Genomic DNA, 19,440 nt, shown 5'->3' with positions numbered 1-19,440 from the left:
TACAATAGAATACTATTCAGCCATAAAAAGGAATGAAGCACTAACACATGCTATAACATGAATAAATCCTTAATATTATGCGAAGTGAATGAAAGAAGCCAATTACAAAAGACCACATATTATATTATTCCATTCACATGAAATGTCCAGAATAGGGAAATTTAGAGATGGAAAGTAAATTAATGGTTGCTTAAGGAATCCCTAAAGGAATAGGGGATGATAGCTAAAAGGCATGGTATTTCTTTTTGAGATGATGAAACTATTCTAAAATTGACTGTGGTAGCTGCACATATCTGTGAATGTACTAAAAGCCATGGAATTGTATACTTTAAATGGGGAATTACATGGTATATGAATTATATCTTAATAGAGCTGTTTTTAAAATTTAGTCTAGTTCTGGTCTCTAAAATATTTTCATATCAAATATCCAAAACATTGCTGAGAGAGACAGTAAAAGTTTCAAGATCAATTGCAGCAATGCCACTAACCAATAATCACATAAACTTCATTCCACCACCAAAGTGTGTACAACACAGAATCCACTAGTTTTGTCTTTATGGTGCCTATAATTTATAATGCTAAATTAATAAAAATTTTCAAGGAACATGTAAATGAAATCCCAAAACCAACACTTACAATGAAAAAGAGGTAGTAATAATAGCTTATTAAGATGGCCACAGAGGGTTCATTTTAAGAACAGTTCACCAAACATTTTTTAATGCAATACGAGAAGATAATTTGTAGTTTTCTCCTGTAATGTGGTTTTAATCGTACTGTTTCAAATGCATCTTCCCAGAAAATCTAGTCTATATTCATTTCTCTTAAGATATCAAATACCAAGTAAAAGAACACTGGAATCTTAATATGTTCATTATCATAAACCCTTCCTCTTCTTGCCCATCTTCATTAAGTCAGTGATAAACTAAACTTCTCAGGTGATAACCAAGTTATTTCAAGTAGTTCAATGTTAATCCTCTATATTTAAGAATAAATAATTTGAAGTAGCAGGTATCATTTGTAACAAATAATAATTTCATAGCTGTAATTTTCCTTAGAGGAAAACATCCCTAATTACTGCTCCTAACATACTTGAAATCTAAAGTAAGATCTCACATAGGATTCATGCTACAAATTATAGAACAAGCACTGTATCATAGCAACCCAGCAATACCACTACAGTGACACGCTGAGGATGCAATCCAAGATTCTAATTTAAGAAACTGGCACAGAATATAGGACATGTAGCTTTTTTTGGCAATACCCCTAGAACATTAATAACTAAGAATCTAAAATCAGCTTTTATTTGAAACTTTAGAGAGCAGACTATAATAAAGTAACAATGAAAACGTTTATTAACAAATGATTCATAGCACTGTGACTAAATATGACTTATTAAGGTTCTGTGGTTTCATTAAAATTGAAAATGGTGGGAAAAAATTGTAGACATCAATTTTAAGAAATTTGAATACATACATACTACAAGTTTGAGAATGTTCTAATATATAAATGTATTATTTTAAGAAAAGCCCTACAATACTAAAACTTTCAAGAACATAAATATGTCCATGCTTTAATCAATTGTCATTCAAATATAAGTACATACGCTACTACTGCTATTTTATTTCAAAAAATTAACTGGGCCGAGCATGGTGGATCACGCCTGTAATCCCAGCACTTTGTGGGGCTGAGGAGGGCAGATCACTTGAGGCTGGAGTTCAAGACCAGCCTGGTCCACATGGCAAAACCCTGTCTCCGCTAAAAATACAAAAATTAGCCAGGCATGGTGGCTCACACCTATAATCCCAGCTACTTAGGAGGCTGAGGCAGGAGAACTGCTTGAACTCAAGAGGCAGAAGTTGCAGTGAGCCAAGATCACACCACTGCACTCTAGCCTGGGCAACAGAGCAAGACTCTGTCTCAAACAAACAAACAAAAACAAAGTGTTCAAGTCTCTAGATGCAGGACCTACACTCTACAGACATCCCACTTCTTTCAACCATTATCACAGATGGGCTTTGGGATGGTGGTTGTGGGGAAATCCAAGAACCCTGGAAATTCTATAAAATATATATATTTTTAAATGGCACATTCCTTAAATTGGATTTTCTAAGAGATCCACATATAATCTCCATAAAATTAAATATCTGTACTCTTAGAAATTATTTCCTTCCTTTGAAACATAAGAAACTTATCACCAAGGTTTCATATGAGTTGGTTCAGTATTTCCAGAAAGAAAAAGTTTATCCAGAAACAATTCTAAATTGATGGTAATATTTTTCATGCCAAAATTTGCTATTTGTAATATTCTATTAAGTGAAAGTAATAGGCTACAGAACAGCATACATAGTATGATCCCACTCATGAGAAAATACGGTAAGATGCTCAAGAATTTAAGAGAGATTTCCTCTAGGTAGGAATTTTTACTTTCTACCATTGTAAGATTGTCCTTTGAGTTGTGTTAACAGTAAGTCTGTAAGTTTTTATAAAAAAAATATATATAATGGGGTAGTTTAAAATATTCCCATTACATATTCTTTAAATAAGTTTATTTTAGAAAACCATGAAAACTGAGATTAGCTTATGACTCACAGCAAGTATTGTATTATAACCTAAAATAGTAATTCCTGTTCTATAGAAGAACTTACTTCTCAAGATCTTAAAAAGAATTAGTTCTTAAAAATATACAGAGTATCCAGATGATCCAAATTAAAAACGGATTATCGAAATAGGTAAATACCAAAACCAGTGACTAGATACACAGGAGCTAGGTGAAAGTCGGGTTATTTTTCCCTTTTCTACATAAATAATCAAAATTTCTTATGGGCTGGGCGCGGCAGCTCACACTTTTAATCCCTGCACTTTAGGAGGCCAAGGCAGGCAGATCACTTGAGATCATGAGTTCAAGACCAGCCCGGCCAACATGGCGAAACCCTGTCTCTACTAAAAATACAAAAATTAGGCAGTTGTGGTGGTGGGTGCCTGTAATCTCAGCTTCTCAGGAGGCTGAGGCAAGAGAATTGCTTGAACCCAGGAGGCAGAGGTTGCAGTGAGCATAGATCGCACCACTGCACTCCAGCCTGTGAGACAGAGCAAGACCATGTCACACACACACACACACACACACAAAGTCTTATGAAGAAAATATGACTGTGGTAAATAAATGTATCTTAAAAGCACTTCATTGTTATATTTGCTACTTTATGTTCACTCTGGATTCAAAATTAGGTTAGTTCATTCACTCACTGCAAGCACAAATGCATGTGGAAAACTATTTAAGGAAATGACATCTAACTCTAATTTCAGCTTGTCTGGAAGTTTTAGTGGAAGAATAAAATCAGTCAAGTGGTAGTTGTATTAGCCCAATTGACTTTTACATCCAAGTCTCCATTATCTTGACCTTTTTTTCGTCTCTCAGATTTGAGAAAAAATGATCAGAAAGATAGTACTATGCTAATGTGGAGCAGTATTTTTAAAACTTTCCAAAAACTTTGTGTAAAAGGGGGCCAGAATATACCCAACATTTCCAAAAGAGAGGCAAAAATAAGTAGATTCTAATCGGTTCTTGATAATCTATAATTTCTTCATGCTAATTATAGATCATTATAACTTTGAGTAGTGACTCCAAAATCTAGCTGTGACACAAATGTGCTGAATGATTAACAATTAACTTCGTCTTGTTTCTCACTACTCATTCATAAAACAAATGCTTTTTTTTTTTTTTTCCAGAAAAATTTTAGGTTACCTAAAAAGGAGAGGACAGAGCTCAAAAGAAGACCTCAAAGAAGATCAATGAAGCATTTTTATATCAGAAGAAATTTAAGAAACAAAGATTCCTTGCTTTAACGGGTCTTAGAAAAATCCATGTTCAATACTGGCTTACTTGCCCCGTACCTATAATCTAAAGACTATACTATAGTCTAAGGTCAAAAGACTAGAGTCTATAGATTGATAGGTCTAGGTCTAAAGACTATATTATATAGTTAGAATAGGTCTAAAGACTTTAGTTAGACTGAAAACTATAGTCTAAAGACTTATTCAGCTTTTACAATTTCCATTCACTCTTCACCTTATGAAAATCTCATTTTCAAGTTATCAAAAAGAAACGTATTTCTCTTAATAAGGCTCTCAATTATAAATATTTCTGTGTTACAGTTTAAGGAAATAAGGTACTCAACTTTGCTTCAGTGCAGGCAACAAAGATCTTCCATTAAATAGAGGAATCGGCAACCAAGTGAGAAGACCAAGTCATACATGACCAGCACAAGAATATATCTACCTAGATTTTGTTTTTTTCATCTATAAAATGCTAACCAGTTTAGCATTGCAGGTAAACATTACTCAGTTATAAATCACCCTAAAGTTGTAAATTATTGTATGATATAAAATGTTTTTTTTTTTCAATTTAATAGCTTTTGCTTCATTCTTCCATTCAATAAATATAAAACAACTATCTAAATGCTATGTAGGAAGATATGTCTCTTGGGTCTCAAAGCATATAGTCTAAAGACAAAAACAGGCACTTTAACCTTATTCATGCACTTATTCCAGCATATTTTGTGATCTCCTTCATGCACATACTAATGACATCTTGTCATGCAGTGTACACAGAAGACGTTCTATTGAGTAGAGAATAGATAATCCCAATTTAACCAGGAGACTAAGTGGCCAGCAACCCAAACTATCCACGTCTTCTTATAAGCAAATTTGAAAGTCTTGGCAGGCCATTAAAAGTTAATATAAAGAATATAGTTAGGCCGGGCGCGGTGGCTCAAGCCTGTAATCCCAGCACTTTGGGAGGCCGAGGCGGGTGGATCACGAGGTCGAGAGATCGAGACCATCCTGGTCAACATGGTGAAACCCCGTCTCTTACTACAAATACAAAAAAACTAGCTGGGCGTGGTGGCGCGTGCCTGTAATCCCAGCTACTCAGGAGGCTGAGGCAGGAGAATTGCCTGAGCCCAGGAGGCGGAGGTTGCGGTGAGCCGAGATCGCGCCATTGCACTCCAGCCTGGGTAACAAGAGCGAAACTCCGTCTCAAAAAAAAAAAAAAGGATATAGTTAATGTTTAGAAGTCACAGAAATTACAAAATGGGCACTCTTTGATTCACATATGCAATCGTCTATTTGATATTTATAAATGGGTTTCTAAACAGCATCTCAAATTTAAAATTTCCAAAATACAACTCTGGATTTTCCCTCTATTCCTGGTTCCTCCTCCAGTATACTCCTTTCTTAGTGGTGGGACACATTCCTACCCACCCAGGTGTCCAAGCTAAAACACCTAAAAGTCTTCCTTGACTCCTACACCTCTGCCTTTCCATTTCCTCCCAAACAATTCATTAACATGGTCCTATCTAAGACATATCTCAAATGCATCTTTTTCTCTCCATCTTGGGCTACTACCCTACCTCAAGTCACATAATGTCTTACCTGACTTAATCTCCTAACTTGTCCTCCCCTCCTATTTTTTTTTATTTTTTTTTAATTAAAAAAAAATTTTTTTTTTAAGAGACAGGGTCTCACTATGTTGCCCAGGCTGGAGTGCAGTGGCTATTCACAGGTGCGATTCCACTACTGATCAGCATGGGAGTTTTGACCTGCTCTGTTTCTGGAGCTGGGCTGGTCACCCCTCCTTAAGCAACCTGGTGGTCTCCTGCTCCCGGGAGGTCACCATATTGATGCCAAACTTAGTGCGGACACCAGATCGGCATAGCACACTACAGCCCAGAACTCCTGGACTCAAGCTATCCTCCAGCCTCAGCCTCCCGAATAGCTGGGATTCAAGGCACATGCCACCACGCCCAGCGCCTCTTTCTAAAAAATCTTATTCTAGCTGGGCACAGTGGCTCATGCCTGTAATCCCAGCACTTTGGGAGGCTGAGGTCGGCAGATCACCTGAGATTGGGAATTCGAGACCAGCCTGACCAAAATGTAGAAACCCTGTCTCTACTAGAAGTACAAAATTAACTGGGCATGGTGGTGCATGCCTGTAATCCCAGCTACTCAGAAGACTGAGGCAGGAGAATCGCTTGAACCTGAGAGGCAGAGGTTGTGGTGAGCCGAGATCGCACCATTGCACTCCAGCCTGGGCAACAAGAATAAAACTTTTGTCTAAAAAAAAAAAAAAATTGTATTCTGCTACAATGCATTCTCTATACAGTAGTTAAATTTTTAACTGCCAAACTTTCTTAAAGAGTTGTCCATACTTACTCATTCAGCTTTTACAATTTCCACTCACTATCCACCTTACAAAAATCTAATTTCAACTTATCAGTCCTCCAAACACCTCTCAAGTCACCAATATTGCCTAAAGACTAACGAACCCATGGAAACTTTTCAGTTCTTTTTTCTTCTTTTTTTTTTTTTTTAGTAAGAGACAGGGTCTCGATATGTTGCCCACCCTGGAGTACAGTGGCTATTCACAGGCGCGATCCCACTACTGATCAGCACGGGAGTTTTGACCTGCTCCATTTCCAACCTGGGCCGGTTCAAACCTCCTTAGGCAACCTGGTGGTCCCCAGCTCCCTGGAGGTCACCATATTCATGCCAAACTTAGTGTGGACACCAGATCGGAAAAGCGCACTACAGCCCAGAACTCCTGGGCTCAAGCAATCCTCCCACCTCAGGCTCCCGAGTCGCTGAGACTACAGGCACACGCTACCGTGCCCAGCAAACTTTTCAGTTCTTATTGGACTTGTCCACAGTTCTCCACTGTTACTACTTTCCCAAACTATCCCCCAGTTTTTAAAGACTTTATCCCCTGACATCCTTATCTTCACTCTTTCCTGTCTTCTTTGGCCCCAACTCCAGCTGTCTCTCTTGACTCTTCGTTGTACCTTTTTCCCCTACCCATTATCCCAGTGTTGGTATTTCTTTGCGTCTTCTCATTCTATCCATTTTCAGTGGGCAGTCGCTTCTATTTGCATCGCTTCAAATGCCACGTATAAGCCAAAGACTCTCAAATTATCTCTAGCACATTGCTCCATATCCAAATAATCCACCTTCCTACTAGGCAGCTTCACTTCAATTTCCCACAGACACTTCGCCCTGATTAACAAAGTACCATTATCTTCTCCTCCCAAATCTAATGTCTCCATTTCTCCCTTTCAATAAACTGCTATCATACATCCAGTTGCCCAAGTTAGAAATGTATCATCGGCCAAGTGCAGCAGTCCATGCCTGTAATCCCAGCACTTTGAGAGGCTGAGGCAGGCCGATCACGAGTTCTGAAGATTGAGACCGTCCTGGTCAACATGGTGAAACCCCATCTCTACTAAAAATACAAAAATTAGCTGGGTGTGGTGGCAGGCACCTGTAGCACCAGCTATTCAGAAGGCTGAGGCAGGAGAATCACCTGAACCCAGGACATAGAGGCTGCAGTGAACCAAGATTGCGTCACTGCACTCCAGCCTGAAGACAGAGCAAGACTCTTAAAAAAAAAAAAGAAATGTATCATGTATCATCGTTGATTGTTCCCTCTCACCAGGTCTTGCCTGTGATACCACCCCATCTCCACTTGGAAAAGCACCTTTATCTCTTGTCTTGATTACTGTGTCAGTATCCTCACTAATCTTTTCCCAATACACACTTCATGGTACTGTAAGGTATGAATGCAATAAAATGCCTACATCCATTCTTCAACATAGCAACAACACAGTAACAAGACTATGCACTAGACCCCAAATATTCCACTTCTCTAGTGATACAGAGTATATCACACAGAGATACCGAATATAACCTATATTCTATATCACAGTTATATAAACTGCTGGTAATTCCCAAAATATACTATGCTTATTTAACTCTGGGTCTGCATATACTGTCGTTTGGGTAGACCTCTTAGCCTACTTATCTTGGCCTAACACCTTCTGGCCTTTTAGATGGCCATTTACCTGTCACTTTCTCCAGGGAACTTCCCTCGATCTGTCCCCTCCCATACCAAAACTGGGTTGAGTCCTTCACATACTCTCTTAACGTTTTAGAACTTACTCTTATCATGACACTTATCATGCTATTTGAAACTGCCTACTTATAAGTCTGTATTTGCCACCAACTATAAACTCCTAAAGACATTAAATTTGAAAAAAACATGCATCATTTTATTCACTTTATCAAGTTTTAATCTCTGCAGTGGTTCACCAAAATTTTCTTTTTCATCAAATTTTTATGCACTATGGAAAACCAAAGAGAGGAAAAGATTTCTGTACTAGATTTTTGAAAATAAAGTATGTGTCTAATTTCACAGCAACAAACGAAATATTTTGCCTCTATCCAATTTAAAGAATGGTAGAACAAGCTTTTTGTTGTTTTAATAAAATCAGATATATATTCCTACAGAAGTTATGTCTCATTTTACTTTTAATTTCAATAGATTTTTTTTAAGTCCGTCTGAAAAGTTATGTTTTAAAAATCTCCCCAATTTTGCTAATCAAAATTCAGGAGTTATAATCAAAACTGTCTCATTTTTTTCACTTATCAATTTAGAGGCAGGGGATTAACAATGAATTCAAATAATCATTGACTTACAGTAATAGCTATAATTATGGAATATCCTTGACACAATGTGAAACGAAGGTAAAACCAATTAGACAAAATATATAATTTTTAAAAATCTGCATTCTGCTGAAAAAAAATATGCAATTTTTGAAGCTGTATTTTAGATCTGATACTACTGAACTGCAAGTTCTAAGCCATTTAAAAATTTCTGTTTCAGGTATTTAACTTCTTTTAGCTATTATCTAAACAGTTTACTCATTAAGCAAAACCGGAGCGAATAAGGGTTTTAAAACCCTGTACTTTCCTCCCTACTTTAAAGAAAACTTCTCTGATTTAATGGCAAGGTATTTATTTAGAATACCAAAAGTGAAATCAAATCCCAATGGAGGCTAAACCAGAATGACTTCTGAGATCCCATTCAGCACTGGAAAGCTCAACGAGATACAACATCGTAGTAAGGTTATAGTAGCTGCAATTAGCATCACCATTCCAGTAGGAGGAGTGTGTATCTAAGAAATCCCTTGCCTTCAGTATCCAAGTTAGATTACCACCCCCCTAACCCCCACCCCCCACCAACCCTGGCCAAAAAAAAAATTTCAGTATGTTTCTTCAGGAAACCCAATCAAAATTACAGGATCTCTAAAACTCTTCATTATTCACTTAAAAGGTCCACATAAATAAAATCCTTCAGATAAGAGTTCAAAAAGAGAGACAAAAACTAGGCTTGAAACTGCTTATTAGTCAATATCCTCCTCAGAAAAGTAGAGTTTATTTTGCACAATCCCAGTCTGTCATGTCTTTCAGCAAAACATTTAGACTCCTTGTCACATAATAATATACTAAGAGTTTATTATATATTTCAAACCGGTTCCTTTCACCTCCTTCAAGGACATCCTTATAAATATTGCATCTGAAACTCAGATTTTACTACAAATTATTTCATAATTTTATATACACATGTCCATATCTAGGAGTCAACCCAGTATTACTTTTCCTCAAGAACCTTATACAGTAACTTTCCTAGCAACAAACTTATCAATAATGTTACACGTCATTCATACTGGTTATCGGCAAAATACAAATAATCTTTTGTTTTAACCCTACATTTACTATTTATTGCTAAGGTATTAAGGACCCAGAATTCATTTACTTTAAATCAAGCTTGTCCAATCCACCTTATTTTTGTGTTGTTGTTGTTCTGTTTCATTTTGTTTTAGGCTTTTAGCAGCCTGAAGCCATGGTTTTTCAGTTTCTCTCTAGTGAATAGCAGAAAAGAGGAACGAGGTAGGGGCTTCACTGGCACAACCCAAAACAGAAACTAAGAACCCAAGACAACATGCTCTCCCTTGGACACTCCTGCTTTAAATCATCCTGAGCCAGTTTTAGGCATACATGTATTAAAATTAAAAAAACTGGGTGAGGCAGTGATTCACACCTGGAATCCCAGCTTTTGGGAGGCCAAAGACGGAGGATCACATGAGGCCAGGAATTCAAGACCAGCCAGGGCAACATAGCGAGAACCTGTCTGTATAAAAATAAAAAACTTAGCTGGGTGTGGCAGCGCATACCCGTAGTCCTGGCTACTTGGGAGAATGGCTTGAGCCCAGAAGTTTGAGGCTGCAGTGAGTTACAATTGTGTTACGACATTCCAGCCTGGGTGATAGAGCAAGACCTTGTCTCAAATAATAAGGAAAACCAAAAAACAAAACAGAAGAGAATCAATCTTTGGTAGATAGCACCAAACAGCACTAAAAGAGATACAATCAATAAAGGGGAAGGGGTAACTAGAAGACAACCAATAGACAATTTATTCATCAAAACACTGATTCTGTCTCTATGACTACATTTATTATGCACAAAATACCGTATTTGGTACCATAACAGGATTACAAAAAACAGATAATGACTTTTGCTTTCACAAAAAAATTCACCATCTCATTCTGGAGAGAGAGCATCACAATATAACAATTGAACACCTACCCAAAACAAGAAATCAACAAACAGAAGTATTACTCAAACTGATACCAGAAAAGACAAAGACAAAATAGAAATATGGAATATTAGCAACCCTGAGTTCTCACTGCCCTACCTTCGATAAAAAGCTGTGGTCAAGATTAAGTTAGATGATGGCCATGAAAACACTCTGGAGAGAAACATTTCTTGATGTGAAATAAAAATAAGGCATGACCAAAAATGCTGTAAGGTTCAAGAATAGTTCCTTTGTTCAGTATCATATACAATGATAGTAGTAGGCCTAGATCTTCAAGAAACAGAACACTGCTGTAAGCATACAGAGGAAACTAGTTTTACACCCAAAAGTGGTTGGAATCATTACTACTTGTTATGCTGAATGATGGGATTAAAATTGAGCAAACCTATATCATACCTTCTCGATTTTGCTTGCCAGCTCCAAAAATCACAGAGAAAAGAAAATTGACCACCTGGCACCAAATAACAGTTGGGTTTTAATTATGATAACGACAACAAACCAATAGAATCATCCCATCATACCCAAAACTCCAGAATCTAACAGCACTATCTCCCCTTCAGTAAAGTAGCTAAGCCACAGGGGGCAGCAAAGTTAAGAGAGTCAAATGTAAATAGCAGGAGGTGAAGCCAGGGCAGGAAATGTTAATAGGCTGGGTAATGAACCATGAGTATCAGAGAGAAAAGGACAAAGTCTCAATTAAAGAATTAAATCAATAGACAGACAATGCTAACCCGGCGATTCTCAAGCCTGGTTGCGCATCAGAATCACCCTGGGAGCTTTTAAAAATACTGTAACTGGATTTTACCTTAGGCCAATTAATTTACATCTCTTGGGCATGTGCCCAGGTATTGATTTTGTTTTGTTTTGTTTTGTTTTGTTTTGTTTTAAAATCTCCAGGTATAGGCACGGTGTGGCTCGCGCCAGTAATCCCATTACTTTGGGAGGCCAACACAGGCAGATCTCCTGAGGTTAGAGTTCAAAACCAGCCTGACCAGCCGTGGTGAAACTCCATCTCTACTAAAAACACAAAAATTAGCTAGCATTGTGGTTCGTGCAAGAGAATCACTTGAACCTGGGAGACAGACAGAGGTTGCAGTGAGCCAAGAGATCGTATCACCGCACTCCAGCCTGGGTGACAGAGCGAGACTCAGTCTCAAAAAAACAAAAACAAACAGGTATAGCCAGGATTGGGAACCACAGTGCTAAACACATAAAAACAAACTAGTCTTTATCTCCAGCTTTATACAATTTAAAAAGCTTTTAAAAATGAAGCACAAAAATCTAAATGTGTTATTTTTGTTAGTAAACCTCTTTGAAATCCAAAGCAGCGCTAACTCCTTAAAGTCTAATTCATCTTTGTGATTTTATCAAGGGAAAAATGTTATTCTTGCAAGTGAAAACGGCTAAACTTAAGTTGAAAGCAATGAGTCATCACTGATACAGGAAGACAACTTAAATCTACTGTTTATATGATAGTAACATACTACAATGGTTGCACTATTTTACCAAATACATTTTATTGGATTAGCACTTTACTCAGACACTTTCTAAAATAATCCACACATAAAATAATCCACAATTAAAAATCAGACAAGGTAATAAAATAAAGAGAAGGAAGAGATAATTCTAAACAGGAATCCTAAAAGATCTTAAAATAGGTTCAAATAGAAAAGTTTTTCCTTTATGTGAGGACTAGCAGTGAATACTTTATTTAGCAATTTCTCTTAGTATATCCTAAAAATGTTTTAAATTTTTTTTAAAGTAATATTCCATAAGAGATATGACAATAACTTCTCAGAAAATAGTCCTAAAATTACTAAAATGTTATGTCCCTTTGTAAACACTTTTCTTAAATTCAGATGAATTTGAACTCTCCTCTAGTGCCATCCCAATTGTGTTTAGATGGAATTGATAGTAACTTTGAGAAGTTCTATAAACCTTAAAAGTTGAGTGAGTAGTACTGTTTTCTCTCCACAAAAAGGTTTAGTTATAAAACTTGAGATAATGTCAGTGTTCTTGTTCCACAATTACCTTAGATCACCTATTCCAGAACACACACACATTTCTCCCCCTATACGGAGGCACTGCAGTCAACGCCACAATTACTGGCTTCAATACCTTCAGTGGGGACCCAGTTGCTAAGAATGGACCAACAAAGAATCTGAGTGCTACTTGGGAAAGTTTTACCTCTTCTGAAGGGGATTTCAATCTCAAAGCCAGTTTCAGTCTGATCTTGCTATCTATTTCCTGGCTATCTCCTATGAGGAATGCACATCTACGCAATTCTACTGCTTAGTTTGGTTTCTTTGCTTGGTAAAAAAAAAGTCTTACCATAGCTTTTAATATTTTAAAGAGGCTGACTTAACTCTGTTTCCATTTCTACACTCATGCTGAAAGATGTTACAGCTGCACTTCACATAAATCATATTTGAAAACTGATTATAAATCATACTTTAAACACACTAGGAAAGTTTACTATTTAAGTAATTCTATTAATAATCCTTCATTTAAAAATATTTTTAATCTGGATTTTCAAATATTTAAGAGAATGGAAACTAACATTCTTTAACTATTTTTAGGCACTTCAATTATTTCCCTTAATCCCCACAGGCCTGGGGAGATTGAAGGTATTATCCCCATTTTACAGATAAGGAAAACTACTTAGAAAGATTAAAAATTTACCTTTAACCCAGGACTAACCCCAGAGACCCAACTATATCACACTGCTTCAAATGTACGTAAAACAGGTTAACAGCACAAATACTGAAATCATTTGACCTAGGTCCCAGTGTCAGTTGCAACATCATCCAGATAAGTAATCACAGGCCTGAAATTATTCATTCTTTTTAGGCCTCAACTTTCTCATCAATAAAATGGGAATACTGATCTTGCAAAAAGTTGCAGGGATAACCCAATGAATATGATGTTTGTAAAAATACATTGAGCCATGGACTGTCAAACAACAGTATTAACCTTAGTATAGGTGAAAAAGCAGGAGATACACAGGAATTAAGGGTTACACATCTTTGGATTGTTTCACTTGGTATGAACAATACTGTTTGATAATTTAAAAAATTGTTAAGGTAAAATAATTTTAAAATGCTAAAATGCTATATAAATGTAAGGCATCAACTACTTTATCAAACCAATCCTTCCAGAGTCTTAAACAAAATAGGTTAAATAGACTAAAAAGTCTTCTAACAAGGCTTGTTTATGAAATACTTCCAATTATAAAACAATTTATTCTGAACATTTTGCCATTAAAATCCTACAACCCACTTACTAAACATTTTGCACAAATAAACTACTTACAGGTGAAAAGGTTAGATTATTTTGTTAAGACTTACTATGCTTTCAGGAAAACTAGTTGGTACCTTTCCAGTTCAGACCCATGTGGTCACAGTGTAACATAAGCAGGTTGGTATAAACACTTAAAAGTAATGGAGTCCATGGCTATCTGAATCACTCCACAGTAAGATGATATTCTCAGAGAAGGAAGAAAATTCTCTTTCATACACATACTAAAGGCTTTCCACTGTTTTTGTGAAGGCCACACATGGAAAAAACTACCACTGGCAGAAAAAACACAACACTGTGGTATCAAGTGCACTGCCAAAGTTCCAACTGAAGGAACTGAATTAAAAAAAAAAAAAAATTACTTTCAAGAATGGGATCTGGGGTAAAACAAAGTTGTTCCTATTAGTTTGTAAACCATGTAAGGGTCTTCTTTCCTCAATTAAATTAGCATAAATTTATCCTGAATACATAATTTTCCTTATGGTGAATACTGTACTATTACGCAAACATCTACAATTAATATAAAGCTCCAATTTACTTTTTTCTTTACTAGGGACCAAATACTATATGGCACCTCAACTTGCTGAATCCTTCATCATATAACTGAGATGGCTACTGACACTATGCATGTTTTTGTCAGTCTTTTAAAAGAAAAATGTGGCTGGGCAACATAGCTCTGTGGCTCATGCCTGTAATCCCTGCACTTTGGGAGGCCGAGGTGGGCGAATCGCCTGAGGTCAGGAGTTCGAAACTAGCCTGACCAATATGGTGAAACCCCATCTCTACTAAAAATACAAAATTAGCTGGGCCTGGTGGCCAATCCTATAATCCCAGCTACTTGGGAGGCTGAGGCAGGTGAACTGCTTGAACCTGAGAGGGCGAAGGTTGTAGTGAGCAGGGAGCTGAGATGGCATCATTGCACTCCAGCCTGGATAATAAGAGAGAAACTCTGTCTCAAAAATAAAAATAAAATAAAAGCAAAATGTACCAAAGCTGCATTTCCTGGCTTGAAAGCAAATATTTAATATTCAAGTATTTTTATTAAATAGAAGTATAATATTAAGAAGTACAATACTAAGAAACTAGAATATCTTACTAAAAAGCAAATCAAGCACCAAACCTTCAAATTACAGTTTGACAATTTAATGGGGAAAAAAAAAATCAGTAGTATAAAAAAACCTATGATGTTTTAAATAAGTGTAAAATTTTAAATCTATGAACACCAAAGATGATATTCTTTTATAGCTATGACATCATTCAAGAATTAAAGTCTTGGCAATGCCTATCATTATAGTCTACCATTTTGCTATGTAAATTTTAACAACTGTTGTATGCTAAAGAGCAATGAAATGATAAATTCGATTGTACAGACTAATCCTATCTCAAAACCTCTTTTCAAAAGCCAATTTGATCCCAACTGTGAGATGTCATGATTTAGAAGCACCCCGAGGGTCAGGGACAAGTAGGGTCTGAATAGGGTTCTGGAGCTGTTGTAGGTCAACTATGATTTGATCTGGGGTTTTCTTAAGACTCCTTGCCAAACTAAGGCTGGATTCACAGGCCCAAAGACAAATCAGAACCAGACTGGCCTTGGAGGGGATGGTGGAACTTTTTCAAATGAACCGAAAAATCTGCTGAACATTTATCTATTTTAGTATGAACCTTTAGTTTCCCGGCCTTGCAAAACAGATGATAGGGATTTCTGTCAGGTTGCGAATTTTACTTAAATGTGTAGGAGCATTATCATCTTGTTCCATCATCATTTCTATCTCATAAAAAGGAACGATATTAAAACTATAAAATTAAAAATTAGTAATACACAACGAATAAACTAGAACACCAGGAAATAACACCAAAAATCCTCTAAATCCAGTAGGAAAAGTGAGCCAAAAAGAGTGCCAAGTTCTCCTGCAAGGCATTAGGCACGGATACCAATTTGAATTCCTGTACAAACCTACAAAGTCCCTGGAATCACACTACCTGGCAAACTAAGTTCCCATTCGATTGCAAAGCAACACTACCTACTCCTTTATTATTTCCAAAGAGACCATGTGTATTGTCTCAGACAACAGAATATTTTAAATCTTTCTATTCTTTGAGCTAAAGAATAACATTTAAACCTAACGATCCAGGGAGTAAGATACAACACTGGTCAAATTTTTAGGCTTGTTCTTTATAAATACATCTAAAGGTCAGCTAACTCTTAACTGTTGTTTGCATTCGGATTCCTGGTCTGATGACTCTTAGGGGCAATCAATGGAAAGTGGGGTTGAGAAAAGGGTGGATGCAGACAGCTTTATAATTGGAAAAGTAAACGACTAGCTAAAAGTGGCCGAACAGAGGAGATGACACTCGGAAAAGTGAAGGTCGGGGAAGGTTCGTGCAGTTTTTAAAGCAAGACCGGGAAAGGGCAAGCCTGGAGGAAGAGTGAAGGACTCTACCTCGCGGGACGCAAGATAAGAAGTGCAGGTTAAGCAAGCGCGCAGGTGGGGAGGGATGTTGGCCTCCCCTAGGACGGGAAGAGTGCGGGTGAGAATTAGAAGGAAGGAGCCAAGACGCCACAGAAAACCTGTCTGAAAGGAGGAGGGGGTGAGGGGACGCCAAGGCATCTGGGGAACTCGGCTCACACACTACGAGTCCCAGCTGAGCAGAAGCACCAAGCCCAGGAGGAAATGGCTCTGCTGGCGCAGAGGCAAGCATTGCCAGCCCCTGCGCTCGCTCCCGGGGCTGCGCCCTCGGAGGTTACCTTTGAGCTGGGGCAGCGGGTGCAGTTCTGCCTGGCTGCCCTGGCTGCGGAACTGCGACGAGCCCTGGGAGCGCTTCTGCCTCTGCGCCTTGCGGACCGATTTCCGGGTAAAGCCGTCCACTTTCTCCGAGGCCGAGATGGCGGCGCTGGCAGCCCCCGCTGGCGGCGACGACGACGACATCTCCGCGGTCCTGGCGCTTGGCAGCTCCGGCTGCTGCTTGCAAGGCACGGGCAGCGGCGGAGACGGCGGGAGGAGGCTGGGGAGAGGCGCGGGGTGCAAGCGCCCCTGCGCCCCGGCCCCGGCCCCGGCCCCACCGCCCTCCGGCCCCGGGACGCCGCCGAGCTTCTCCTCGCCGCCCGCCAACGCCTCACGGCCACATCTCAGCGCCGGAGGTTCCTGGTCCCCGGTGCGCGGCGAGCTCCCGGGGCTGACGGAGGCAAGGGCGGGGGCGGAGGGGGGTGAAGAAGTTGTTGACTCCAGGCGCGCAGGGCGGGTGGAAGAGAGCCTGAAGTTTAGACAACTGAGGACGCGGGGGTGCGGGCGCCCAGCGCGCCTCTCGTCGCTTCTGCCCCGGTCGCCAGCCGGCCGGCCAGCACCTCAGCGACTGCTGCCGGCGCAGTCAGCCCTGCCTGGAGCCTCCTCCCGGGGCGCTGCCATCGCGGGTCCTCCCGGAGCCGCGCCGCGGTGCCAGCTCTTCCTGGTCAGCGCCGGCCCTTCATTGCCCGGGGCGCTGTCCCGTCGCCCCGGCCCTCGGTGTGCACACACTCGCTCCTTCCCGCGCTGGGCGGACCGAACCCCCTCCCCCACGCGCCCGTCGGCCGCCCACGGAGAGCCCCCGGCGAGCGACCGCTACTACTTGAGAAGGTGGTTGGTACAGGCGAGCGGGGAGTGTTTGCGCGTGTGCGCGCGCCAGGGCGCGCGGCCCAGGGAGGGGCCTCACGGGGGGGCGAGGAAGGAGGAGTTTGACTGACAACTTCCGCGGGGTCCCGCCCGCCTCCCGGTGCAGCGCTGGAGGAGGGGTCGCGAAAGCATGCCAGCCCTCTTAGCCAATCGCACAGCTAAGCGGTAGCGACGGCGTGAGGTGCAGCCTCTGGAGACAGAGGAATGGGGCGGGCTGTGTGACGGGCTTCGGCCATAGCCAATCGTAAGTGAAGGTGGCCAGCGGGGTGCCCCTGCGTCACAACAATGTGGCAAATCTCCTGGGAAGGAGGGGAAGCGCCCCTCCATCAGCGGGCACTTCTGCGCTCATGCGCGACAGCTCCAGGCTGTCACTGCTTTCCTGACTGTCTGCGAGAAGACCGGGAAACTTGAGAGGGGTTGTTAGAGAGCCTCTTCCCTTCCCTCGCCTCTCTGCTGGCCAATAGGGAACTGAAGCCACTGCTGGGGCGCTGGAGGGCTAGGGCGCGAAGGAGCGCCAGGTGTTACGCTACTGAAAGAGGGCGCAGCAAAGGTCGGGTGGCGAACTAGTAGTGTGACTGAGGGGCAAGGAAGCCCTGGGGAAGGCAAGGAAGTGAGCTCGTCCAATCGTTGCGAGGTACTAGACACCTGGGCGGGTCTTGGCTGCTCACTGGCCCCAAACCACGTAATTGATAGTTGCGGAATAAATTTGTAGCTCTTGTGTGGTTTGGACTCCACAACTCCAGAGAGCTACTTTCGCGTGGGGTTTGGGCAGTCTAGCAACTACTGCTTCAGAGTTCTCCAAGTCCACGCCCTCTGAAAAGAAGTTTCTCGTTCCCAATTTACTCCTGCTAATTTTCACTCTTCCTTGAGCCAAAGGCCCTCAACTACTCCAACCAGAAGAGTACAAATTCATTGGTCAGTGGTGTGTGGATCTGCAGGCTTGCCATGTGCTCTTACTGGGATCTCTTTCTTGGAAATTCCGTGTAGATTTTGAATTTCTTAAGGACAAGGACTGGTCATCTTAGTTTCTTGTGCAGTGCTTTCCATACCCTGGCCGTTAATAATTATTAATAGAGAGAGATCCAAGATGGCTGATCACTAGCAGCTCGGGATTGTAGCTTCCAGTGAAAGCGCAAAGAATGAGAGGACGCCACACCTTCACATGAATTCTTGTTGCTCACGCACCAGGAGATTCCCAGCGGAGGAGCCCCACGGGTCGCTAGCGCGACTCTTGTGACCGGCGAGGCAGTTTTGCCCGCGCCTTGGAGCGACGGTTCTTGGTGCAGAGTCAGAAAAGCACCATCAATTTTAACGCAGCTGATTTAGTCGGTGCAGTGGGTTGCTCAGATTTCGGCGCTGAGAATCAATAAGTTGGATGTCCACTCAGCAACCCAATTACAAAGACTGTAAATACAAAGACCACAGATGGATAAATTTATAACGAAGGGAAGAAAACAGCCAAAAAAGGCTGAGAATGCCCAAGATCAGAACGCCTCTCCCTCAGCGGGGGATCAGTTTCTCATCAGCAACGGAACAAGGCTTGATGGAGAACGAGTGTGTTCCAATTACAGAAGCAGGCTTCAAAATGTGGATAATGAGAAACTTCTGTGAATTAAAAGAACTTGTTTTAACCCAATCTAAAGTAATTAAGAACTTTGAAAAAAGATTTGACGAAATGTTAACAAGAATACACAATTTAGAGAGGAATATAAGTGAATTGATGGAGCTGAAAAACACAATACGAGAACTTCGTGAAGTATGCACAAGTTTTAACAGCCAAATTGATCAAACAGAAGAAAGGATATCAGAGGTCAAAGACCAACTCAATGAAGTAAAACAAGAAGACAAGATTAGAGAAAAAAGGATAAAAAGGAACGAGCAAAGTCTCCAAGAAATATGGGACTATGTGAAAAGACCTAATCTACGCTTGATAGGTATACTTGAATGTGACGAAGAGAATGAATCCAAGCTGGAAAATAGGCTTCAGGACATTATTCAGGAAAATTTTCC

The 19,440-nt window shown here is 40.3% G+C and overlaps 1 protein-coding gene across 2 annotated transcripts in view; it reads right to left on the bottom strand.

The window, feature by feature from the left end:
- PPP2R5A (protein phosphatase 2 regulatory subunit B'alpha) overlaps window positions 1-17,412 on the bottom strand; it is a 54,131-nt gene extending 36,719 nt beyond the window's left edge. Inside the window, exon 1 of one of the 2 annotated variants that reach the window (XM_003930371.4) lies at window positions 16,530-17,412. In XM_003930371.4, coding sequence (XP_003930420.1) covers window positions 16,530-16,710 — 181 coding nt within the window. In that variant the 5' untranslated portion in view covers window positions 16,711-17,412. The remainder of the gene's footprint in view (window positions 1-16,529) is intronic. The other variant, XM_074385153.1, reaches the window with a different exon arrangement.
- Window positions 17,413-19,440: the final 2,028 nt, after the last annotated feature.

The sequence above is a fragment of the Saimiri boliviensis genome, chromosome 14, assembly GCF_048565385.1.
Source record: "Saimiri boliviensis isolate mSaiBol1 chromosome 14, mSaiBol1.pri, whole genome shotgun sequence".
In the NCBI taxonomy this organism is placed as follows: Eukaryota; Metazoa; Chordata; class Mammalia; order Primates; family Cebidae; genus Saimiri; species Saimiri boliviensis.
The sequence above is the reverse complement of the archived record's forward strand: the minus strand, read 5'-3'. Positions and strand labels throughout refer to the sequence as shown.